Raw genomic sequence first — 25122 nt, 5'->3', positions numbered from 1 at the left:
ACCCAATCTATGCCTTGACTCGAATTTGACTCAACGATTCGACTTAGTGAGTCAACGCGATTCCTCTCTCTCTCTCTCTCTCTCTCTCTCTCTCTCTCTCTCTCTCTCTCTCTCTGTGTGTGTTCACTCCCCAAGTATAGGGTTGTGATGTAGTAATAAACTCAGTGAGACCGAAATTGAATCCCAAGGGACTGAAACCAGTACGTTACCTGAAACTAAATAGAACTAGAACTAGACTAAGATGAAATCTAAATCAAATGAGTATGAGGGAATAATGGTGAAATATTTATCTAAAACTTAGAGAATTTAGAGGTAGGAAACTAGGGATTCAGAGGATCCACTTGTAGATATCAGGAAAGTCTACGCTTGATTCACGAACTCAACTGGACTTCGAGTCCCATCTTCATCCAGTTGGAAGATATATCACTAAAATCGAATCTGAACTGTTGTTGATCTAGTTTTCAAGAGATAAGACGGATGCAAATTAGAATGGATTCCATCGCAAACCATGCCCATGAGACAAAGCAAACAACAGAATTAAACCAATACACAGCCAATCTGAGTGATGTATGAATGTTAGGAAGGGTTCCGTCATCCAACCATGTCCAAGGGGCGATGGTAAACAACAAGATTTCCTAACTGCATAATCACAATAATGAAAAGGAAATACTCAAAGCCATCGCAGATCTATTGTAATTTCGGTCACAACAAACCATTAAAAACTAAAGGTATTCCTTAAAATCAAACCAAGATCAACATTAGTTTAGTAATGAATCAAAGCCATAGAGTCTTCTTATCATGCCACAAGCTTCACCTCTTAGCCCTAGCTAAGAGGTTTAGCCCAACATGATTGGACTATATATCTAAAAAATAATAAAAGAAAAATAGTAAAATAAACTCTAAACTCTCCCTTTCTCACTGACGTCGTAACAGTTCAAGCCAAGATGATTTTTCTCCTCCGATTTCTCCTCTTTATAGGATTGTTTATAGGATTGATGATCATAGGTTTGTTGGTGTCAGAGAACCGACTTCTCTTACGCATTGCAATTTGCCCAAAAAAATGGACTGCGCAATCTCTGTTTTACGCAGCAAAAATTCACAAACATCTTGCGTTTGAACTGAATCCGAGACGAATGGTCATCATTCCATGAATTCCGACTGCATATGAAGGATAAAAACCCTCCTCTCCACCTTTTGGACGGTCTGGATCATCAATCTGACCTTGTCTTTAATCACATAATGGCCCACAGCAGCCAGTTTTCTCGGCGTGAGCAGGCTGCAAAACGGTCTTGCGCTGGTTCTTGGTGGGGCCCACTTCAGCTGACTTTTGAGAGATCTACACCATCCATCGGATTCAAATCAAAAAACTCGTCAAGAATGGACGGTTCTTGACTAATTTTGGTATGGCCTATAGACTTTTTCACTATGCCGTCTGACCTGCGTTTAGACGATTGGAAATCGTTTCTCAATGCCTTCTGGGAATCTGCCACCTAGGCGATGGTTACAGGGCCCTTTAAAGTCTACTGGACGGTCCAGATCGGGCCTTTGAATCGTGATGGTGGCCCACAAAAATTCCTCTGCATGCTCTGTTTGAGCATTCGCCAGTGAGAGAAGGACTCAAAGTCCTTAAAGAAATAGGAAAGCTCGGTCAAAGCATTGTTGACCGAGCTTCTGGTTTGGTGCTTTGCGAGTGCAGAGCCACTGTGCACTCCCATTCACATAAGGTGGGTCCCACGTTGATGTATATGTGAAATCTACTCTGTCCATTCGTTTTGTTAGCTCATTTCATGCTTTGAGACCAAAATTGAAGCATATCCAAATATCAGGTGGGCCCCAAATCTAGAATTTATGGGCTGATCTAGCCGTTGGACCACTTCTGTAGGGATCCAAGGACTAAAATTTGATGTGTACGGTTAATTTATAGTCCCCAGGTCATATATGAAGTCACAAAGTAAATGGATTGTGGAAACCCTATGATCTTGCATTCTGGCTGACTTTCAGACCACTTGAGAGTCAGTTTCTCGATTTTTTTCGGATCTCTGGCATGTGAATCCATTGATCTTGGTCCCCTGGAGTCCATCCCTTATCTTAGTGAATTTGAGTGTTAAATCCATGCTTTTAGTACCCTGTTTCAATCCAAGCTCGTAAATACAACCTGCATCACAAACATGATTAAATCGGTCGTTAAATAGTACTAAGTTCGTAAATCTAGGCAATAACTGGGGTCTGATATGCAATATTTGACCCTCAATACAACCTCTAACCAGCATCTTGCTAGTCCGGATCAAAGTATGCGAAAAATAAGTTAAGAATTATAGGACAATTTCTATGAACTCGAGTGATTCTTGAAAAACAATCCAGATACTAGAATTCTAAGATTCATGGTTGTTGGGCATTACTTTCTCCTGGAATCAAGTGCACTGTAAACTTCATAATCAAGTTCAAAGTATTAATCCATTAATTAGAAACATTCTAAACATTAGGATCCATGAGTGTATAGTTTAATCTCGGCTTATCATCATTAAAATTCACTTCTCTGTTTCAGGATATCATTGGTAACCAACAAGGGAATTTATGATAACTAAAACTTAAACCAAAACTTGCCTCACAGATCATCTTTTCATTCTTCAAGCTTTTAATTTTTCTATTAGAAGTAACGCCAAGAGGGGCATCAAATCCTCAGCTATAGGGAGCAAACCTATGGTGAAGACTGTATACCCAACCCTTTTCACATATCATCCTTGGGAAATTAAATCTACACCTATAGGGAGCAAACCTATGGTGAAGATTATTCGCCCAACCTTTTACAAAGGTATCTATTTTATTTTTTTTATAGCTAGGTATTTTCTTTTTCTTCAATTGATCATGACGGGCAAATTTTCTAGGCTGGTTCCTTACATGCTTAGTGATTACCAAGTTAACCCTTCAATATCAAACTGAAACCTTAATGTAAAAGTGAGATGTGACATGTGAAATCATAATTCAAACAATGTTTACAACTTCTAATTCTGGATTAACAATTTAAACTTAACTGTGAAATCTAAAAGATACTGAATCCAAGAGTTATAGATTATCAATATCATGTATCTTGAAATTCTAAGTGCCCTAGATGGCCGTCAAAATAACTTTGAATTCACAAGAAATTACAAAAAAATTAAAAATTTTCACAATTTTTGCTCAAGACCAAGAAAACACTGATTAGGAAACCAAATCTTCCACCCCCAATCTAAAATCTACATTGTCCTCAATGTAAAAGACATGCTCGCAATGTACATGAGATAATGAAAGTAAATGAGAAGTGATGGGAAGATTGTACCTGGACGAGGGATTCAAGAAGCTTTTACACAAAGATCTCAGCATGAAAGCAAGTCAACACAGGAGAGAAACCAACAAAAGAAAACTATCCTAAAACAATGTAGAAAGCAAATTAACCTAGAACAGCATAAAGCAAACTACCCTAGTCCTATAAAAATAGGAAACCTACTTATACCTCCATCAGACTAGGAGATCAATCCTGGTAAACAGGATCAGTCAGAGGTATGGACATATCCTCTGAATCAAATTTCTCGACAAATGGCTTTAAGCGATGTCCATTTATTTTAAACTCCTTACCATTGTCAGGATCTCTTATCTCAACGGCCTCATGAGGATACGCAATGACCACAATGTAAGGGCCAATCCAACAAAATCGAAGCTTACTTGGAAAGAGATGTAATCGAGAATTATACAAAAGGACTTTCTGACCAGGTGTGAATGATTTCCGTAGAATACGTTGGTCATGAAATGCCTTCATTCTGTCCTTATAAATTCTCGAGTTCTCGTATGCATCGTTGTGGATTTCTTCGAGTTTATTCAATTAAAGTTTGCATAGCGAGCCAACGTTGTCCAGATTGAAATTCAATTTTTTGATTGCCCAGTAGGCTCTATGTTCCAAATCCACAGGCAAGTGGCAGGCCTTCCCATAGATAAGTCTAAAGGGAGACATTCCAATAAAGGTTTTAAACGCAGTACGGTAAGCCCATAAGGCATCAGTCAATCGGATTGACTAATCCTTATGGTCAGAGTTAACCATTTTCTCCAAAATGTGTTTGATCTCCCTATTGAAAATCTCAACTTACCCACTTGTCTGTGGGTGATATGGGGTGCTCACCTTATGAGAGATATCGTATTTCTTCATTAAACTCTCGAATGGCCTATTACAAAAGTGTGAGTCCCCATCACTAATGATAGCTCGAGGCGTTCCGAATCGAGAAAGGATGTTCTCTTTTAGGAATTTAATGACCGTGTGATGGTCATTATTCCGACACGGAATCGGTTCAACCCATTTAGTGACATAGTCTACAGTAAGCAAAATATATAGATTTTCAAAAGATTGGGGGAATGGTCCCATGAAATCAATGCCTCAGCAATCAAATGCCTCGATGATAAGAATGGGATTCAAGGGCATCATATTTCGACAGGACAACGCTCCTAATTTCTGACAACGCTCACAAGCTTTGCAAAACTCATGAGTGTCCCTGAACATAGTGGGCCAGTAAAAGTCACACTGTAAAATCTTGGCTATAGTCTTTTTGGCAGAAAAGTGACCACCACAGGCCTGTGAATGACAGAAAGAGATGACACTCTGATGCTCAACGTCTGGCACACATCTCCTTAAGATTTGGTCTGGGCAATATTTTAAATAAATATGGATCGTCCTAGAAAAAGTTACGTACCTTGGTAAAGAATTTCTTCTTATCTTGTGTAGTCCAATGTGTCGGTATGAAACCTGTGGCAAGATAATTCGTGATATCAGCAAACCAAAGTGAATGGGAGACTCTGAACAGTTGTTCATCAGGAAACATATCATTGATATGGGTCGCCTCAAGGGAATAAAAGGTATTAAGGTGAGAAAGGTGATCGACTACTACGTTCTCTACTCCTTTTTTATCTTTAATTTCCAAATCAAATTCTTGGAGTAGAAGGATCCATCTTATCAGGCGGGGCTTAGAATCATTCTTAGAAAGAAGATACTTGAGTGCCGCATGATCTATGTAGATAATGATCTTAGATCCAATCAGGTATGACCTAAATTTGTCCAAGGCGAACACTACGGCTAAGAGTTCCTTTTCCATGTCAAGTAGTTCACTTGGGCAGGATTTAGAGTCCTACTCGCATAATGAATGACATAAGGCCTCTTATCTTTTCTCTGACCTAGAACCGCTCCAAGAGCATAATCAGAAGCGTCACACATAAGCTCAAAAGGAAGGCTCCAGTCGGGTGGTTGTATGATGGGTGCACTAGTCAACATGCCCTTAAGCTTAGTGAAAGCTTCCTAACATGGCTCAGTCCACTCGTATGGTGCATCCTTTTAAAGTAGATTACATAAAGGAAGAGAGATGAGACTAAAGTCCTTTATGAATCTTCTGTAAAACCCAGCATGTCCTAAGAAGGATCGCACGTCCCGTATGTTCTTGGGTGGAGGTAGGTTAGAGATAAGATCAATTTTTGCCTTATTCACCTTGATTCCTTTGGACGAGATAATATGTCCGAGGACAATTCCCTTATGAACCATGAAATGACACTTCTCCCAATTAACTACCAAGTTCTTCTCTTCACATCTTTTCAGCATACATTTAAGACTTTCTAAACACTTGCTGAAAGATGAACCGAAAACAGAGAAATCATCCATGAAGACCTCTAGATATTTCCCCACCATGTCAGAAAAGATACTTATCATCATCATACATCGCTGAAAGGTGGCAGGGGCATTACATGTTTCGAATGACATCCTTGTGTAGGCAAAGGTGCCGTAGGGACATGTAAATATAGTCTTTTCCTGATCCTCAGGGGCGATTTTAATCTGATTGTAGCCCGAATACCCATCAAGGAAATAGTAATAGGAATGACCAGCTAGCCTTTCCAAGATTTGATCAATGAAGGACGAAGGAAAGTGGTCTTTCCTTGTGACGGTATTCAGCTTCCTGTAGTCAATGCACATTCTCCAACCAGTAGTAACTCTAGTTGGCACGAGTTCATTATTGGCATTGGCTACGATGGTGATCCCGGACTTCTTAGGAACTACTTGAGTTGGACTCACCCATTGACTATCGGATATGGGGTATATGATACCCACATCCAACAGTTTAAGAACCTCGGCCTTAACCACTTCCCTCATGTTTGGATTTAGTCTATGTTGTGATTGCCGAGCGGTCTTCGCATTATCCTCAAGATATATGCGGTGAGTACAAATCGAGGAGTCGATTCCCTTGAGGTCCGCTATCGTCCATCCAAGGGCTCCCTTATGCTCAATGAGAGTAGATATAAGCATACTCTCCTATTCTTTCTCCAGGTGGGCAGAGATCACCACCAGGTATGTCTCATCTTGACCTAAATAGATATATTTCAAATCAGAGGGTAAAGGTTTTAAGTCAAGCTTCGGCGGCTTGAGATTAGACGGTAGAGGTAGTACTACATCAGTTTGGGGCAACTCTTCAAATTGTGGCCTCCACCGGTTAACTTCGAGTACCGGTGCAGTATCAAGAAAGGCACACATCTCCCTAATCATGTCATCATTAAAATCATGGGAGTAGGCCAGACACGTCTCTAGAGGGTCAGAGGATAAGGTCAGAGGTGTCATATCTTCCACGAAAGAGTCAAGCATGTTAATGTCATGGAAATCGTCATCATCCTCTAAGTTCCTGTCGTTATTGAAAAAGATGTTTGACTCCAATGTCATATTCCCAAAAGACATAGTCATAACACCATTCCTGCAATTGATAATTGCGTTTAAAGTGGTAAGGAATGAGCGACCAAGAATGACGGGAATCTAAATGCTCATGTTATTGATGAGTTCGGTGTCCAGGATAATAAAATCTATAAGGTAGTAAAATCTATCAACTTGGACCAACACATCCTCAATTATCCCTCTTAGTACACGAACAGAGCGATCGGCAAGTTGTAGTGTGGTTAGGGTGGGTTTTAATTCCCCCAAACCTAACTGTCTGTATACTGAGTAGGGAATCAGATTGACGCTCGCTCCTAAGTCAAGAAGTGTATGATTAATTCGATGGTCCCCGATTACACATGATATGGTTGGGCTACCGGGATCTTTAAATTTCTGTGACACGTCTTGCTTTAGGATGGAACTCACTTTCTCGGTCAAGAAGATCTTCTGAATACTCTGCCGTCGTTTGGTCATGCATAAGTCTTTCAGGAATTTAGCATATGAAGGTATCTGTTTTACGATATCAAGTAGAGGAATGTTGATTTTCACTTGTTTCAACACCTCTAGGATATCCTGAGAGTTAGAGAGAGGTTTTGGTGCGACCAACCGTTGGGGAAATGGAGCAACTGGCTTTTCTAGAAGTTCTGGTTCTAATTTTTGTGGGGCATCACTAGATCCATCATTGTTGTCCTCTTCTGGTTCTTAAGGCTTTTCGGGCATAACCGGAAGGGTTTTATCAATGATCTTCCCACTCCTAAGAGTGGTGATGGATTTAGCGTGCTCCATTTGATTTGAAGAGCTAGGATTACTTATCTCGTATTGTGGTTTAAGATTGGGGAGCGGTTGTGCAGGAAGCATCCCCTTTTCTATAACCGTCATACGTGTATCCATCTTTTGCATAAAATCTCGCATTGCCTGGGTCAGCTCTTGCATGGAATTTTGAACTGGTTCTTCTTGAGGTTTTCCCTGATTTGGATTTTGATTGAAGAAACTTTGAGGGGTAGCAGTTTGTCCATTTCTCCAACTAAAGTTTGAATGATTTTTCCAACCAGGATTATACGTATTAGAGGTCGGTCCATTGAAAGGTCTTTGATAAGTATTTACGTTAATGGATTGTTCATTCAACACTTCTCGAAAGGCGGGTATCGTAGGATAATTTTTAGTTGTATGAATGTTGTAATCACAGATGCCGCAAACACTTTCATTAACCTTATCCTTCTTTCCTTCCATGGCCTCAAATTTTTTTATGAGCGTAGTCACTTTATACTTGAGATCATCCTCTTCTTTTAAGAGATACAATCCACCTTTCTCCTTAGATTGAGTCGGCCTAAACTTGGTGTTCGATTTTGGATAATAGTCTCATGATTGTGTTTTTTCAGCAAGACTATCGAGGTAATCCCATACCTCGTCGACATTTTTATTAATGAATTCTCCATTATACATTGTCTCGACCATTTGGCGCATGGAAGATGTCAATCCATCGGACAAAAAATTTGTAATGCGCCACATTTCAAAGACGTGTTGTGGGCATGAACTGACTAAATCCTTGAACCTTTCCCAACATTGGTAAAATGTTTCATCTTCCTTTTGGGTGAAGTTCATGATTGCTTTTCTAAGGGTAATTGTTTTATGATGTGGAAAAATTTTCTTTATAAATTCCCCTTGCATATCATTCCATGTGTCAATGGATCTAGGACGCAATGAATATAACCATGTTTTAGCCTTCTCTTTCAAGGAAAAAGGAAAGAGTTTCAGCCTGACTATGTCCTCAGACACATTTTGAAAATATAAAGTGGCTATGATCTCATCAAACTCTTTCAAATGTACATATGGTTCTTCAGATTCAAGCCCATGGAACTTAGGAAGGAGTTGGATAACCCCTGGCTTGATGTCCATATGTCCTGTATTTTCAGAAAAAATCATGCATAAGGGCGTACTCACCCCCGCTGGTTGTAAATAATCTCCTAAAGTACGAGGCGGGGGTGCTTGATGCACCTCATTCTCATCCTTAATGTCTTCCACCCTAGGTTGGGGTAGAAGAGGTTGGTTTTCAGCCATCACTTTAATTAACTCAGGGAATTTCTAGTGGTGTTGCGATGGATAGTCAACCCGTCAACCAATCCTCCTTCAGTCAAGAGACGTCGAGTGTTGTCATCGGCCACTTGAGCATGAAACACCCGCAGTCCTCAATCAAATACGAAACCTAATCCTAAGAAAGGAAAAGAAAATCTAGAAAGAAATATAGGGTTGGAAAGAAGTTACCAAATTGGAGTCCCTAAGTTAAAAACCTGCAAAATAAAATAAAATAAGTTAGATTCTAAAAAGAGAAGGTCTAAAATTAAAAAATCCTTAAAAAGAAAGATAGAAGTAAACTGGTTTCTAAAAGAAGAAATTCTTAAAGGAAAGTGGAAATAAATTAGGAAAGTCCTAAACTAGAAAGTAAGTTACTAAAAGAGATCTGAAAAATAGAAAGTAGATGTAAGCCCCGTATCCTAGACCGTACCATTCCATAGGCTTCCGCGGTCTTCCCGGTCGAATTCCGGTAACCTTCGACCCTTAACCGGTATTTGTGCGCGACCTAGATTCTCGTGCCGTCAACCTGAGTCGACTCAACCCAGGACTTATATCTTAGCGACCGCGTCGTCTCCGCGGTTCCGATGCCGCGACTTGCGCGCCGAGGCGATACCCTGGTTGGGAGATGTGGGCCAGCGTTTGGTGCGAGAAAAACACCGCGCGTGCGAATTCCGAGGGAATCTCTACAAGGTGTCACATCAATCAATCAATCTCATCAATCCCATCATGTCAAGTATACATCACCTTTCACCCTTTCCCAAGCAAACCCCAAAGTCAAAAAGTTCTTACACCACCCATACCTCTCTTACAACTTTTGCCAAAAAAGTCAAAAAAGCTTTTTACACCCATCCCTCTCTCCCATCCATCACTCCATCTCCCATCACTCCCTCTCTCTCTCTCCCTTACAAGTCTCTCTCTCATTTCAAACTCTCCCATAAGCAAAAATCCCATACGAATGAGCCTCTCCCATTCCTCCCAAGCTACATGTGTGGCCCACCTTTCCATCCTTAGATCTCTCATCTCAACCATCCATTTCTCATCTTCCTCCATCTAAGAGAAGCACAAGGAACTAAGGAAGCCAAGGGAGCAAGAAGATCAAGTGGTGGGTGTTTTGATAGGGTAGATTTTGATGTTTTTAAGATGGGCCAAGTGAGGCCAACTGATCAATGGTTTAGATCTCACTTTGGACCCTAAGATATGGCCAATGGCCCACTTGGATCATCATGATCATTCCATGATGGGGCCATTCTCCATAGACCCCATCATGATGTTTATTTCTTTGCATGCTTAGGGTCATCTAGACCGTCTATTTTAGTGGAGAAGGGATCTCCACCGTTGGATTTCGATTTCATGGACCCCATGTAATGGGACCCACTTGATGTATGATTTAGTGCAAGGGAGGGCCCATAGTGCCGGGGTCCCTCCATCACGCGGGTCTCACTCTCTATCTCTCTCTCTTTTATTTTATTTTATTTTTGTGAAGATATTGAGGTCGTGTGGCCCACTTGAATGGACCCCACCATGAAGCATGTATTTTGTTTAAGACATTTATAAGTGGGGCCCATCTTATATGTGTAGTACCCACACCATTCATCAGTGGTGGCCCACCTGAGCAGGCCCACCTTGTATGGCAGACCATCCAGCGTCCCTGGACGCTGGACATTTATTAGGAAAACACAAATACTAGCTTGGTTCAAGACTTTGGGTGGCCCACTCATGTAGGCCCCACCTTGATGTATGTATTAAATCCATGCCGTCCATTCCTTTCCCAAGATTGTTTTAGGCGTTGAGCCAGAAGATGGGACCAATCAGACTTCCAGGCGGGCCATAACATGGCGAACAGTGAGCTTACCATTGAAACATCCCCTATTGCTTCTATACACTGAAACAGGCCCAATATTGGACTTGTTTTACCTGTCGTGAGGCATGGAGAGCCATTAGACAGAGTGGATTTGCAAGATGTGGACCCCACCTGCAAAATCCATGAAAAAACACAAAAAAAAAACCATAACACAGCAGCAACGCTGCTGTGTCAGGGACGGCAGCAGGCGCTGCCTGCGCCCAGCGTCCGGGCGGACAGGCGACGTACAGCCACCCACGGCTGTAGCCGTGGGCCCCACCTTGATGTTTATCTGACATCTGACCCGTTCATAGGGTGGGCCACCTCTTGACATGGGCCCACTCCAAAAATCAGCGTGATCCAAGACTCAGGTGGCCCACACTGTATGGAACAGTGGGATTGAACCTCTACCTTTGAAATCCATTTGGGGTCCACAGAAGTTTTGGATCAGGGTGAAAATTGTTCCCACCCTCCATCTAGGCCCACTTGGCCTTATCAACGGGTTGGATGGCATATCAACATTGTGGTGGGCCCCACATGGAGCCCACATAGATGTATGTGTTTCATTTCCACCGTCCGCCTAGACGGTGGACGTGGAGCCCACTGTGATACTTACAGTGGGTGTGTGCGTGCGTGTGGGTGTGTGCATCCATGTGTGTATATATATGTATATATATATATATATAATATTATATTGTATATAATATTTTATATACTATATATATATTATATATAGTATATAATGGTGGTGGGAGGCCCATCTCAGTTGTCGAGGCCCATTTGATGTGTTATGGGCCCATGGGTCGAGGTCCATTTGATGTGTTAGGGGCCCATGGGTTAAGGCCCGTTAAGATGTATCAGGACCTATGGGTTGAGGCCCATTTGATGCACATATGGGGCCCCATTTGGTGAGGCCCATTTGATACTTATAAGGCCTATGAGATTAGGCCCATTTAATGCATTCTAAGGCCAACGGGTTATGGCCCATTGCAATGCACATAAGGCCCATTGGTGTGGCCCATTGATGTGGCTCACTTGATGAACATGAGGCCCATATGATACGGCCCATTTGATGTATTGAAGGCCCAATGAGATATACCTAAGGTTCATTGCAATGTGCAGTCCCAACATGATTTATGTAATGATAATTGTGGCAGTCGTGCCTTGGGAGCAATGTTGGTTTGACGTCCACATTGTAAGTATAGTGTTGGTTCAATGTCCGCATTATGCCTTTCCCGAGGGCCCATTGTTAGGCCCATATGTGTAATGTGTAGGCCGTCTAGGCCCGTCTTCATTATGAACATCATCCATCCCATATAACATGTTTAATTCCATGATTCATGATCATATGCATCATACGTATGCTTGATATGAGAAATGACTGATCATAGCATATGCCTTTGGGCAGATTGTTTAGGGGCTCCCGTACAGGGGGTGTTGCCCTACATGAGCGCATAATACGCGCAAGATTGTTGTATGACTGGATAGTGTAATTCATGCATTCGCATTGTGTGATATGGTTACTGTACGCCCTAGCAACATCAGGGCCATAGCCTCCACAGACGTATCGTGGTTGGCAGGATTGGATACCGAAAATATTGTTCTACATGGAGTGCGATAGATATCCCTGGGTGAAAGTCCCTAAACCCTTATGGTACCAGGAGGTTGCTCCAACGTCTAGACCGAGTGGGTGCATGAGCGCTGAGTGCCGATTACCAGACGGTTGCGTCTCCCACGTGTCGTGGTCGGTTGGAAGGGGGTGCGGCCTTACCCGCAGGAGAGTAGGGGTAGACTGAGTTCGACCGGCTCGAGGAATGGGTCCGCTATTGATGAGCCAAGCCCGATATTGGCAGGCGGATAGTGAGGTCTTTTTCACTCACCTTATTGCGCGCGATGGGGCGGCAATCTGGCTTGGAGTGTACTAGACCCCGGTGATATTCCAGATTTTGAGCTGTATTGATATGTGGACTTAGATGAGGATTTGTATGCTTGAGTTGCATTTCGCATTGCATGGCCTTGGTATGGCCGACATCATTCTTTGCACCGCATAGCCTTAGTACGGTTAATGGTATTCTTGGCATTTATCAGCATGTTCCACATTACTCTGATATTGCATAGCTACATTACCACCTTGAGCATACACTTTCACCACCCTCTAAGCTTTCTATAAGCTTATGCACGACCGTTGTGTGCAGGTGACGTTGGATCGCAGCAGCGCTGAGGCTTGGGCGCGTAGCTGATCTTTTGTGGAGCTTTTGGTCTATCATCATTGTATTTCCCTTATGCTCATTGTACTTGTAAAGTTTTTTATTATAGTGGAAATGTGATGAAGTTTTTGGTTGTTGTTTGTGGGTTATGCCTTTGGTTATGCTTATTACGAATCAAACTGATGTTGAAAATCCTCCTTTTAGCATCCCAGGATCGGAACCTGGCGAATGGGCGCTGGGAGCCGAGAATGGGGTTCTACGGAGGCTATCGGCGCCGGATTCGGTGATCGGGAATTTTGTGAGCCCGATTTCTGAGTTTGGGGCGTGACAGTAGAGAAAGAGCTTACCGAATTAGAAATTCCTATCTTAAAAGTCTACAAAATAGGAAGGTTAGTTTCTAAAAAAAGTCTACAAGTAGAAAATTTCTAAAAATAAATTAGGAAACAAAGTTAGATTCTAAAAGAGTTAGAATTAGAAAGTTACTAAAAATAAAAAATAGAAAGTTTCTAAAAAGGAAAGTTTCTCAAACCTAGAAGCTAAGTTAGTTTCTAAAAAGAAGGCCTAGAATTAGAAAGTTTCTAAAATAGAAAATCTAAACCTAAAATTAAAAAGTTTCTAAAAATAAAATAAAGGAAAGATGAGTTAGTTTCTAAAATTAGAAAGAATTTCTAAAAGGGAAATAACTAACCTAGTTTCTAAAAACAAAAGAGGAAAGTTTCTAAAAATAAACTATTTCCTAAAAATAGAAAAATACTAGAATTAGAAAATTTTTAAAACTCAAACCCTAATTCTAAAAATAGAAAAAGTAGAGGAATTAGAAAGGGATTACCAATTTAGAAGTTTATGTCAAGATCCTACAAAACAGGAAAACAGGTTAGTTTCTAGAAATTAGAAAGTTCTAAACCTAAAGTTAGAAAAATCCTAATCTTAAACTAATCCAAAAACTAGTTAATTTCAGAAAAACGTAACCTTCAATCCTCAGCAACGGTGCCAAAAACTTGTTCACTCCCCAAGTATAGGGTTGTGATGTAGTAATAAACTCGGTGAAACCGAAGTCGAATCTCAAAGGACTGAAACCAGTACGTTATCTGAAACTAAATAGAACTAGAAGTAGACTAAGATGAAATCTAAATCAAATGAGTATGAGGAATAATGGTGAAATATTTATCTAAAACTTAGAGAATTTAGAGGTAAGAAACTAGGGATTCAAAGGATCCACTTGTAGATATCAGGGAAGTCTACGCTTGATTCACGAACTCAACTGGATTTCGAGTTCCATCTTCATCCAGTTGGAAGATATATCACTAAAATTGTATCTGAATTATTGTTAATCTAGTTTTCAAGAGATAAGACGGATGTAAATTAGAATGGATTCCATCACAAAACCATGCCCATGAGACAAAGCAAACAACAGAATTAAACCAATATACAGCCAATCTAAGTGATGTATGAATGTTAGGAAGGGTTCCGTCATCCAACCATGTCCAAGGGGCAATGGTGAACAACAGGGTTTCCTAACTGCATAATCACAATAATGAAAAGGAAATACTCAAAGCCATCACAGATCTATTGTAATTTCAGTCACAACAAATCATTAAAAACTAAAGATATTCCTTAAAATCAAACCAAGATCAACATCAGTTTAGTAATGAATCAAAGCCATAGAGTCTTCCCATCATGCCACAAGCTTCACCTCTTAGCCCTAGCTAAGAGGTTTAGCCCAACATGATTGGACTATATCTCTAAAAAATAATAAAAGAAAAACAGTCAAACAAACTCTAAACTCTCCCTTTCTCACTGACATCCTAACAATTCAAGCCAAGATGATTTTTCTCCTCCAGTTTCTCCTCTTTATAGGATTGTTTATAGGATTGATGACCATAGGTTTGTTGGAGTCAGAGAACCGACTTCTCTTACGCATTGCAATTTGTCCAAAAAAAGGACTACGCAATCTCTGTTTTACACAGCAAAAATGCACAAACATCTCGCATTTGAACTGAATCCGAGACGAATGGTCATCATTCCATGAATTCCGACTGCATATGAAGGGTAAAAACCCTCCTCTCCACCTTTTGGATGGTCTGGATCATCAATCTGACCTTGTCTTTGATCACATAATGGCCCACAGTGGCCGATTTTCTCGGCGTGCACAGGCTGCGAAACGGCCTTGCGCTGGTTCTTGGTGGGGCCCACTCAGCTGACTTTTAAGAGATCTACGCCGTCCATCCGATTTAAATCGAAAAACCCGTCAGGAATGGACGGTTCTTGACTGATTTCAGTGTGGCCTATAGACTTTTTCACTATGCCGTCCGACCTATATTTAGACAATTGGAAATCATTTCTCAATGCCTTCTGGGAATCTGCCACCTAGGCGATGGTTACAGGGCCCTTTAGAATCTACTGGACGGTCCAGATCGGACCTTTGAATCGTGATGGTGGCCCACAAAAATTCCTCCGCACGCTCTGTTTGAGCATTTGCCAGCGAGAGGACTCAAAGTCCTTAAAAAAATAGGAAAGCTCGGTCAAAGCATTGTTGATCGAGCTTCTGGTTTGGTGCTTTGCGAGTGCACAGCCACTATGCACTCCCATTCACATAAGGTGGGTCCCATGTTGATGTATATGTGAAATCTACTCCGTCCATCCGTTTTGTTAGCTCATTTCATGCTTTGAGACCAAAATTAAAGCATATCCAAATATCAGGTGCGCCCCAAATCTAGGATTTATGGGCTGATCTAGCCGTTGGACCACTTCTGTAGGTATCCAAGGACTAAAATTTGATGTGTACGGTTAATTTATAGTCCCTAGGCCATATATAAAGTCACGAGGTAAATGGATGGTAAAAACCCTGTGATCTTGCATTCTGGCTGACTTTCAGGCCACTTGAGAGTCAGTTTCTCAATTTTCTCGGATCTCTGGCATGTGAATCCATTGATCTTGGTCCCTTGGAGTCCATCCCTTACCTTGGTAAATTCTGAGTGTTAAATCCATGCTTTTAGTACCCTGTTTCAATCCAAGCTCGTAAATACAACCTGCATCACAAACACGATTAAATCGGCCGTTAAACAGTACCAAGTTCGTAAATCTAGACAATAACTGGGGTCTGATATGCAATATTTGACCCTCAACACACTCTCTCTCTCTCTCTCTCTCTCTCTCTCTCTCTCTCTCTCTCTCTCTCTCTCTCTCTCATCCTCGTCCAGTAATGGATATAAGACTTCACTTGAACTTACTGCAACACGAGTTGACATAGTGGTTGCACGTGTTAGTGCACTTAATTGTTCACTTATTTGTCAATCACGTGGGTCAATGTGTCAATGAGTCGGTTGAGCTCTTGTAAGCTGAAGACCGTAGATACATAAAAACATGAAGTATCAATGAGTTAAGGAATATGTAAATTGATGTGCCTTGGTGACCCTAATCTTAAACCCAAAACAACATAACCTCTAGATGATCCATTCCTAAATAAGTAAACATTTATTTGATCATCCCTCACTCATTGGAGCTTAATTGAAAAATGATAGACTTGGATAAAAGAGGTTCAGAGTTGTTGTAAACCAAAACAGCAGACTCTCGATCAAAGCTCAATCGATTGGCGTCGATCGATCGAAAGCCGAGCTCAGTCAATCGATGGTACTCAGAAGTGTCAAGCAAGTTATCTATTAAAAATTTATTTTGCTTGATTGATCGAATGTGTTAATTTCTACCCTTTTTTTTACCATTGCAAACCTATTTATAATGTTTATTTGAGATCTAATCTATTCAAAAGTGACCACTATAATGTTCATTTGAGATCTAATATACATGTCAAATATCTAATACTGTAAGAACTCCAATAAAAATAAAGAGATTCAGTTCGATGTCGGTCAAATGAATGTGATCTTACTAATGAATGGCTATGATCTATCAAAAATAAATCCCTAGATCGTAGGTAGTTTTGTTTTTAAACGAGAGGAAACTGAGAAGGAATGCCAATTCCAGCACTATAGAAGTTTCCTCATGTTTCTTGTTTGGCATGCATGATCATTTGTTGTACATCTGACATTAATTTGCATGTGTGATCCCTTCGAGATTGATTTGTAAGTTGGTTGTGGGTCAAGGGGTCCACTGGCCAATCTGTCATGTGGCTTAGATTATCGAGAGATGATTCTGATCATTCGTTCTTGACTGAATGGTTATAAGGGATTAGGTTTATCCTTAATGGCTGAATTATAGTTAAGATGACAATCGAAGGGTTCATGAGGTCCCTTCAGGGCATTGAATTGCAGATGTAAGGTCTGTCATTAGATTGATGGTTGGATTGTGATCTATCGGGTGAAGATGTACAATACAAGTTACACATGCAATCATTGAATTTACTTTGGTTTTAGAAACTAGAAGCTTCATAGGATTCTTCTTGTAGTATTTGGGAGCTCCGAAAACAATCACAATAATGGTCCAATATGAAAAGTACACTGCTCGATTTTTTGGAGATCATTTGTGGGTCATACCAATGGTCTTTGACTGATTTTCAAATGGGTGATGGGCAATAGGATTAATGGTAGGCTGATCTTGTGAATTGAACTCTGAGAATGAAGGTGAAGTGGGTTAATTGAGTATTGGTTAAATTTTCATCGTGATCGGACTCCTACATGTAGGTCTTCTAAAGAATATTTTAGGGTAGTATATGTACACTATAGAAAACTTTAGTTGATCAATGGTGTATTGGTAACCATTAGATTTTGACTTTTATGGTGTAAAATATTCTTTACTCGTTAGGGTTAGGATGGAGGGTTTAGATTAAGCATGATCCAATGTAAATGGTTTGGATGAATCCTCTATCTCATAATAATGTGATTGTCAATAATGAGATCGAACTGTTGGATGGCTTTACCTGTTCATAGAGATTCTTCTCAATGGTTGAAATGGTGTAAGATCAAGTGGATTATAAATTCGAAGTTTGGAATGTATATGTGTGTATATGTTTATGTACATGTCAACACGGTTCTTAGATCGTGATGTTAACATTAGGTTGAGCTTATACATAAGTGGCTAGTAAGATCAATGGATCAGAATCTCAAATGGATATATTTGTAGAAGGATGTGATGATTTCATAGTTAGTTTATTATGATCGGATGATCCAAAAACAAAGTGGACAATTAGCATAATCAAGTAACCAATAGTTTTTCTCATGATTTTTTTTATGAACAATTGAGTATATAAAGATATATGAGGGCTTGATATTATTATAAGGTATACATGTGTATAAGAGTGTGGGCATATGCATTCATCTATACATCTTTACTATACACTACTAAAAAATAGGGCAACGCCGATATATGAGGGCTTGATGTTATTATAAGGTATACATGTGTATAAGAGTGTGTGCATATGCATTCATCTATACATCTTTACTACACATTACCAAAACATAGGGCAACGTCGACGGCTAAAAACCGTCGGCAATGACCTTCCCCAACGGCTTTTAGCCGTCGCAAGGTCTGTCGGTAGGGTGCATCCCGTCGACGTTTCAACGGTTAAAACCGTTGGCCTTTCCAATGGTAAGGGCGACAGCTAAAACCCTCAGCATTTTCGGTGGCTAAAAACCGTCGGCAATTTTCATTAATTAAAAAATTGATAATAATAAAAATTAAGAATTAAATGATTTATTTGATTTTGATTTCTTCCTTTTCTATTGTGTAGACTTTCACCTTCTTAAATAAGTTGGTTCATTAGGGCTATTGAGAAATTGGTATATCTAGTTATGGATGTGTATTAATCAACACATCCAAAACTAGTTATATCCATTTCTCCAAAGCTCTGAACGAACCTACCTATTTGAGAAGATGAGTCTACACAATAGAATAGGAAGAAATCAAAATCAAATATATCATCCAAATTCCAAATATTTGGATTGGATATATGCTTTTTTTTTTTTTTTTTTTTAAAAAGAAACAAGAGAAGTTTAACAAAATTGCATTGTTTTAATCCCTTTGGACTTTCCACCAAATATCAGTGCTACAACCAAATATGGCCAAAACTCCTAATGCAGCCCAAATGGATTAAGCTGATGAACAAAATCAATCTCCCAACTTAGTCTGATCAAGCTCAAAACTCTAATCTCCATCTAACAACTTCTGATCAAGCTCAATACTCTAATATCCATCTAACAATGAGACTTTTCAGCTTCAATTTCTCTTTCATGCAATTATGCAATGTGCAGCACTGAGAAGTAGATTGGGGTAATTAGAGAAGTTTACCAAATGGACATATAAGAAATGAATGGATAAAAAGTGGCATAGTATGCAATACAAAGCTTACCTAACGTCTAAAAGAAAATTTCTCAAATAATTCTCAACAATTTTAATAGAACTATCCATGAGGCATTGCCAAACTTAATGAGACCTACTTGGTATACTTTATTGGCATCAAAACTACTTCCTTAAGAAGGCGCTTTGCATTCTCTAACCCCTTGATGCTTTCCCACTTCACATCTGGATTCCCACGAATGATATCCCTGCAAGTAAGAAAGACCGAATATAAATAACATTCGTACCAACTCGCTAGTAAAGATATGCCAACTGATGGATTCTGATCCATAGATAACAGGGCATTTTGTAAAACCCAGACTTAGGGACTGCTTAGCTATGGTTTCCATCTAAGTGGCACTGAATTTACCTACTTAAACTCTCTACTAAGGTGCGCATTTCTGCAGATTCAAAAGCAGGAAGCAGAGACCTTTGCCTGCAAAAGTAAATATCATAAAGTCAAAAGCTTTCTAGCATACAAACAAATGCTGCTTACAGCTTTTGGGTTCCAGGAATCAGGACATGATATGGTATCTTTCACAAATTGAAAAAACTTCAATCCGAATATGAGCAGTCATGCCAGGTATTACCAAACATTTGGCTTATTCCAGGCTCTCCAAAGGGGCGGGTCCCAAATCATCATTGAAACGGACTCTAGGCATGTGATTGATATGCTCAATGGAATGACTAAGCCCGGATGGAAATGGAAAGCTTGGATCTTCAGGATTAACCAACTGAGAATGCGGAGTCGAATTAAGTTTGTGCATATTCTAAGGGAAGGAAACACACCGGCAGATTCCATGGCCCGGCGTGGAAGCCGTTCCCAATCCTATTCTTGCTTCGACACTCTTGCTGATCTTCCCCAACAGGTTAGATGTTCTATCTTTCTCGATAAGGTTGGTCTTGTATCGATTAAGACATTGTAAAGGTTTTGCTTTCTTTGTGCAGTTTGGTTTCTCTCACGATAGGCCCCTGTTTTATGCTTTGGGGTGCCCGAATGTATAGGATGTTTCCTTTGAATGAAAAAAAATGTTCGAGGCAAAAAAAAAAAAAAAAAGGTATTACCAAACATTTTTCCTTTTTATTGACACATTTGGGTCTTTGTTCTCTTACTACCAATATCAAGACAATGTTCCCATCCGCATTTCAGAGACACTGGATCCCATTTTTGAGAAAAATAACCAAATCATATAAAAGAGCAATGCCAAGTAATCTACCAACTTCCATGAGATGAAAGGGGTTTTGTGTCCAATAATGAACCATTGGAAGAGGATGAATTAGAACGTAGCTGCTATATGGAAACTACGATGGACATGCCAGACTAATTTAGTAGGCAAGTTGAATACATGAACAAGAAACAGCTCAGCATAGAATGCGGTTGAATTATATGGTCTACAATTGAACAGACCCAGCTAGTCCACCTACATACAAAACCAAGAACAATTTGAGAATCCATAGTCTATAGTTAATGGTTCAAGTTGCACTGAATATTTTATTCTATGAGCTGGTTCATAATGAACTTGCTTGACATGGGGGTCTTTTAGTTTTTGTGTCCCTTGACATTCTATGAAACACTCCCTCTGTTGCAAAAGGAGGGAACTTCACGACCAAAGACATTTATTTAAGGTCTGTCGCCAATGACTGTGTTCATCTAAATTTTATATTGTTCTCATTTTATTCAACATATTAGCAAAGTCCAGTTACACCATGAAAATCAAAGAACTCTTTTAAAGGCAACAAGCTCAAGCAAGCAGAGGGTGATCCTCGATAAACCAAGTGATATGCAAGGTTGTATAGTGTTTTCCTCGATTAGGCATTCAAAAGGAATTAACTTAATTGCTCTGTTTCATATTTAACATATGTTATCATGTGGTTTGCACCAATTAAACCAATAAACCAAGCATTACTCAACAGCTACGACAGTTAGAGTTGTTTGAGTAATCGTACGGCTTTTCGTCAGTTCGCCCAGAAAGAGATACAGGAAGTTGTGTGGTGCCATCCCTCTCCTGAAATTGAAAATCACTATGTATCAAAATATATAAAAATACATAAGAGTTGCTTATTAAGAATAAGAAGCTCTATCCATTGACATCCTATGGATCATTTGATACGTACCTGACTCTAGAACTGCTCAAAAATGGCCATATCAGATGTGTTTTTGATATTTCCATTCTCAACCACCATATTCCAAGAATGCCCATTAGTGACTGATCGTTGATCAACTAGATGCACTGACCCATCTTGCTGCTCAGTCTCCCGTTTTCTCCCAAACTTCACATCATAATACAATTTAAAATCTTAAAACAGAGAGAGAGAGAGAGAGAGAGAGAGAGAGAGAGAGAGAGAGACATTAAATCCCAACATCATTGCACAAATCAATGAAATTTGGTCTGGAGTTGTTGAAACAAGAAAAGGAATGAGAAAAGTAAAAGCCAGTTACACTCTGGCAAATTGCAGTAAAGAAGACATTAGCAAAAACTAACTAAAATTTGTCTAAGCTGCAACCAATGCACCTTGTGCATTAGTTGTTAGTACCTTAAAGGTAGAAGATTGGGTTATGGATCTAGACTATCCATCTACTCAGTACTATCTTTAAATGGTCCATGGTTGAAAAGCACTGAGATTGGATGGTCCTGTCTATTGCCGTTTCCCATTGAACAACAAACTATTTTCATCCTTCACCATCCGTCTGAAGACCTTGATCGGATGGCTAGGATCTTATGGTGTGGTATCAATAGATAGACGGTCAGAATCCACCGCCTGACCTGCCACATGTAAGATATTGGATGATTAACTTTGATTGAGGCAAGCCAAGCTCTATGCATGACAAAAAGCAAACGAAGACAGCCCAGGTCATCGGGCGAAATATCTTTCAAATTGAAGACACTTCCACATTCCTGTTATATGGGTCGTAGTTGTCCGGTTATATGGGTCGTAGTTGTCATGTTATATGTTCACTTCCTTTACTATCAAATGAAAGGCTAGTCATCAATACCATACCCTAAGGCCCACAATGAGATGATCTGTTCCGTTCACTTTTTAGCCAAGTCGTCATGGGCCCAAAAAATTCTGACTTGGGCAGTGTCCACTTCTAACATACATTACAGTGAGCTTGAAAAGCTTCAACAGTGGATACTACTGTCACCATTATTTTCTATTATGTGACCCATACAAGCTTTGGATCAGACTGATATTTGGGCTTTATCCGTAAAATGACACAGCAAAAAGGATGGGCGACGTGGATTATACACATGCATCAATGTGTGCCCCACAAGTTCGGCCTTGCCCATGCAGAAAAAGGCTTATGGCCATATCACTTTCCCAGCAGTAAATACGATGTAACTTATTATGCACTAAAGATCTATACAACCATTGAACCAAGGACAAAGGCATTTTGGTCCCAAAGAATTTTCAAAGCTTGTCAAAAGGGCATCCTCATAATATTTTCAAATGGTTGAATCCCTTTAGAGGGTGTTTGGCACAGAGAATTTGATGGGATTAGGTGGGATGAAATTGCATTTGGTCCTGTGCAATTCCATCTAACATTTGGAGAGGGTAGAAAGGGTGAGATTATGTGGGATGGAATTGCACTTGGTACTTTGTAATTACATCCAACATTTGGAGAGGATGGAAAGGGTGAGATTAGGTGGGATTGCATTTATTCAACATTTGGAGAGGATGGAAAGGGTGAGATTAGGTGGGATTGCATTTATTCAACATTTGGAGAGGATGGAAAGGGTGAGATTAGGTGGGATTGCATTTAATCTCATGCCTGAATTCCATGGTTTTTCAAATCTACTACCATGGTATTGCAGCCATCGAATCCCATCCAAGGAATTGCCACTAGTCAACGTAAGGTGGGCCCCACTTCCCAGAACCGGATATTCAAACGTGACTGCGGCCGACTACAAAAAGTGTCTAAACGCGGCGGCCACGAAGAAACGGCTCCCATTGGAGGTGGTTTGGCAGGAACCCCAACACCAGCCAACTAGCTGGTGTCAAAGCTCTGTGGTATCCACCATGATGGATATGTTTTATCCACACTTTTCATCTATTTTTTAAGATCATTTTCAGTCATTAGATCAAAATTAAGACAGATCCAAATCTTAGGTGGACCACACCATAGGAAAACTTGTTGAGGGCCATAGTCTGCATCATTTTTGGGCTCATGCGCTGAAATAAGCTTTAAAAAATTAATGAATGGCGTGGATAAAACAAATACATCATGCTGGGACCCACCGACTTTGACACGAGCTAATTGGCTAATTGGCTGGTGTTGGGGTCACTAGCCAAACCACGTCTGCTGCCGTTGGGTCGGTGAGTGAGACGCAATATTGGTTAGGGGCGGCTCTCTCTATCTTTCTTCCTTCCCTTGAATGACGCACGCCACAGCCTTCTGGACTTCGACGGGTCGCCACGTGTCGACCATCGGATGTATACACGTGCGACGTCCATTCAACGCACGAAGGCTCCCAACGTTTACCATGAACGCAAATATGAAAAGGAAACTTCTATAAGTAGGGAAGGTTTCCCTTTGTCTCTCCCCAAGCAGAAAGAAGAGAAGAGAAGAGAAGAGGAGAAGGGCAGAGCAGAGAAGGGAAGAGAAGAAGAAAGGGCGAGCTGAGAACACAGACTTCTATTACGATAAAGAGAGAAAGAGAGAGATGGCTTATTCTTCTTCGTCTTTCATGGGATTGATTGTAGTTGTCGTTGTAGCAGCTTTGCTTCAGTGCACTGCTGCGGTGACCTACACGGTCGGTGACACCACCGGATGGATGATCCCCCCAGGAGGTGCTCAATTCTACCCCAATTGGGTCAGCGGCAAGACGTTCGTCGTTGGCGACGTTCTCTGTAAGTAGACTCTCTCTCTCTCTCTCTCTCTCTCTCTCTCTCTCTCTCTCTCTCAGTTTTATCCATCGTTTTCTTCGCGATTCTCTTTGCCCCGTGGAGATTGTAGCGAAAGGCACTTCGTTGTGATGGGCCTCTTCTAAATTTTGGGTCCCTTTGGATCGATGATCCAGATCAGTAAGAGAATTCATAGTCATTATTACCTATTCATCATAACAGTTAAACATTCTACGCTTTTATCAATCAATACATCAAATGGGTAGTAACGTCTCTTGCATATCATACTTGTCTATGGTGGGACCTGCCTATTGACCGGTTCCAATCATCCATGCATATGGCCCAACCAACAGACTATAAAAATTCATCATAACACTCAGTCCCAATTCATGTCTCTTTTGAAATTACTTGAACAAATCTAACATACATCTGATGTGGGATTGCTTGCTGTTTGCAGCCTTCAATTTCATCCCTCAAAGCCACGATGTCGCCACGGTGACGAAGGCACAGTACGATGCCTGCACTGCCCCCTCCGAGGGTAATATCATAAAGACGAGCCCAGCAAACATCACTCTCAACACTACCGGCAATCACTACTACATCTGCACATTCTCTGGACACTGTTCGGCCGGACAGAAGCTAACCGTCAACGTCGTCTCCTCGAGCACTGGCACCCCAACAACACCCCCCACCGTCCCAGCCCGCGGCCCTTCACCACCAACCAACTCCACGCCCCCCAACGCTGCCCCGTCTCTTGCCGCCGGCTTTGGCACTGTAGGTGTTGTTGCCGCCGTCTTCTCCGCCTTCTTCCTTTAGATGAGTCACTGCCATGACTGCCAGATTTTTCTGTCTTGGGTGTTTTTTTTTTTTTTTTTAAATACAGTGGCCCATTTGTGGGGGCCTTGGACTTGTGTTTTTCAGACATAATAGAAACAATAATGTGTTTATTTTTAGTCAGAATAGTTAATAAAATTAGATCATTTTTATTATGAGTTTGGTTACACATCACTTTTGGTTTAGGGTGCGTTTCGTTGCAGTAAATATCATGATATCTCGTGCAACCAAACGCTCCCTTGCCTATGTCCATTATTCGCCCTGAAAATCTTACAGCCAGGAAATTTCGAAGTAAATAATTAAACCAATTATTCATTAGATTTGGCGTAATT

The 25122-nt window shown here is 40.5% G+C and overlaps 1 protein-coding gene, 1 long non-coding RNA gene and 1 other non-coding gene across 3 annotated transcripts; 2 read left to right on the top strand and 1 right to left on the bottom strand.

The window, feature by feature from the left end:
* The first annotated feature begins 8219 nt into the window (after positions 1 to 8219).
* On the top strand, positions 8220 to 8326 carry LOC131224524 (small nucleolar RNA R71). The gene has a single exon (XR_009161000.1). It is a non-coding gene; the product is annotated as a small nucleolar RNA R71 (small nucleolar RNA).
* Positions 8327 to 19225: 10899 nt separating this feature from the next.
* Positions 19226 to 21426, bottom strand: LOC131223121 (uncharacterized). The gene is made up of 4 exons (XR_009160297.1): positions 21227 to 21426; positions 21059 to 21117; positions 19482 to 19547; positions 19226 to 19320 (listed from the first exon to the last, which is right to left on the bottom strand). It is a non-coding gene; the product is annotated as an uncharacterized LOC131223121 (long non-coding RNA).
* A 2232-nt stretch (positions 21427 to 23658) lies between these two features.
* Positions 23659 to 24849, top strand: LOC131223120 (umecyanin-like). Its single transcript, XM_058218434.1, has 2 exons — positions 23659 to 23962; positions 24414 to 24849. Exons 1-2 carry the CDS (start codon positions 23776 to 23778, stop codon positions 24770 to 24772), a joined length of 546 nt encoding a protein of 181 aa, XP_058074417.1. The 5' UTR covers positions 23659 to 23775; the 3' UTR covers positions 24773 to 24849.
* The last annotated feature ends 273 nt before the right edge of the window (positions 24850 to 25122 follow it).

Source organism: Magnolia sinica, chromosome 13 (genome assembly GCF_029962835.1).
Source record: "Magnolia sinica isolate HGM2019 chromosome 13, MsV1, whole genome shotgun sequence".
Taxonomy (NCBI): Eukaryota; Viridiplantae; Streptophyta; class Magnoliopsida; order Magnoliales; family Magnoliaceae; genus Magnolia; species Magnolia sinica.
This window is presented reverse-complemented; position numbering and strand designations above follow the sequence as displayed.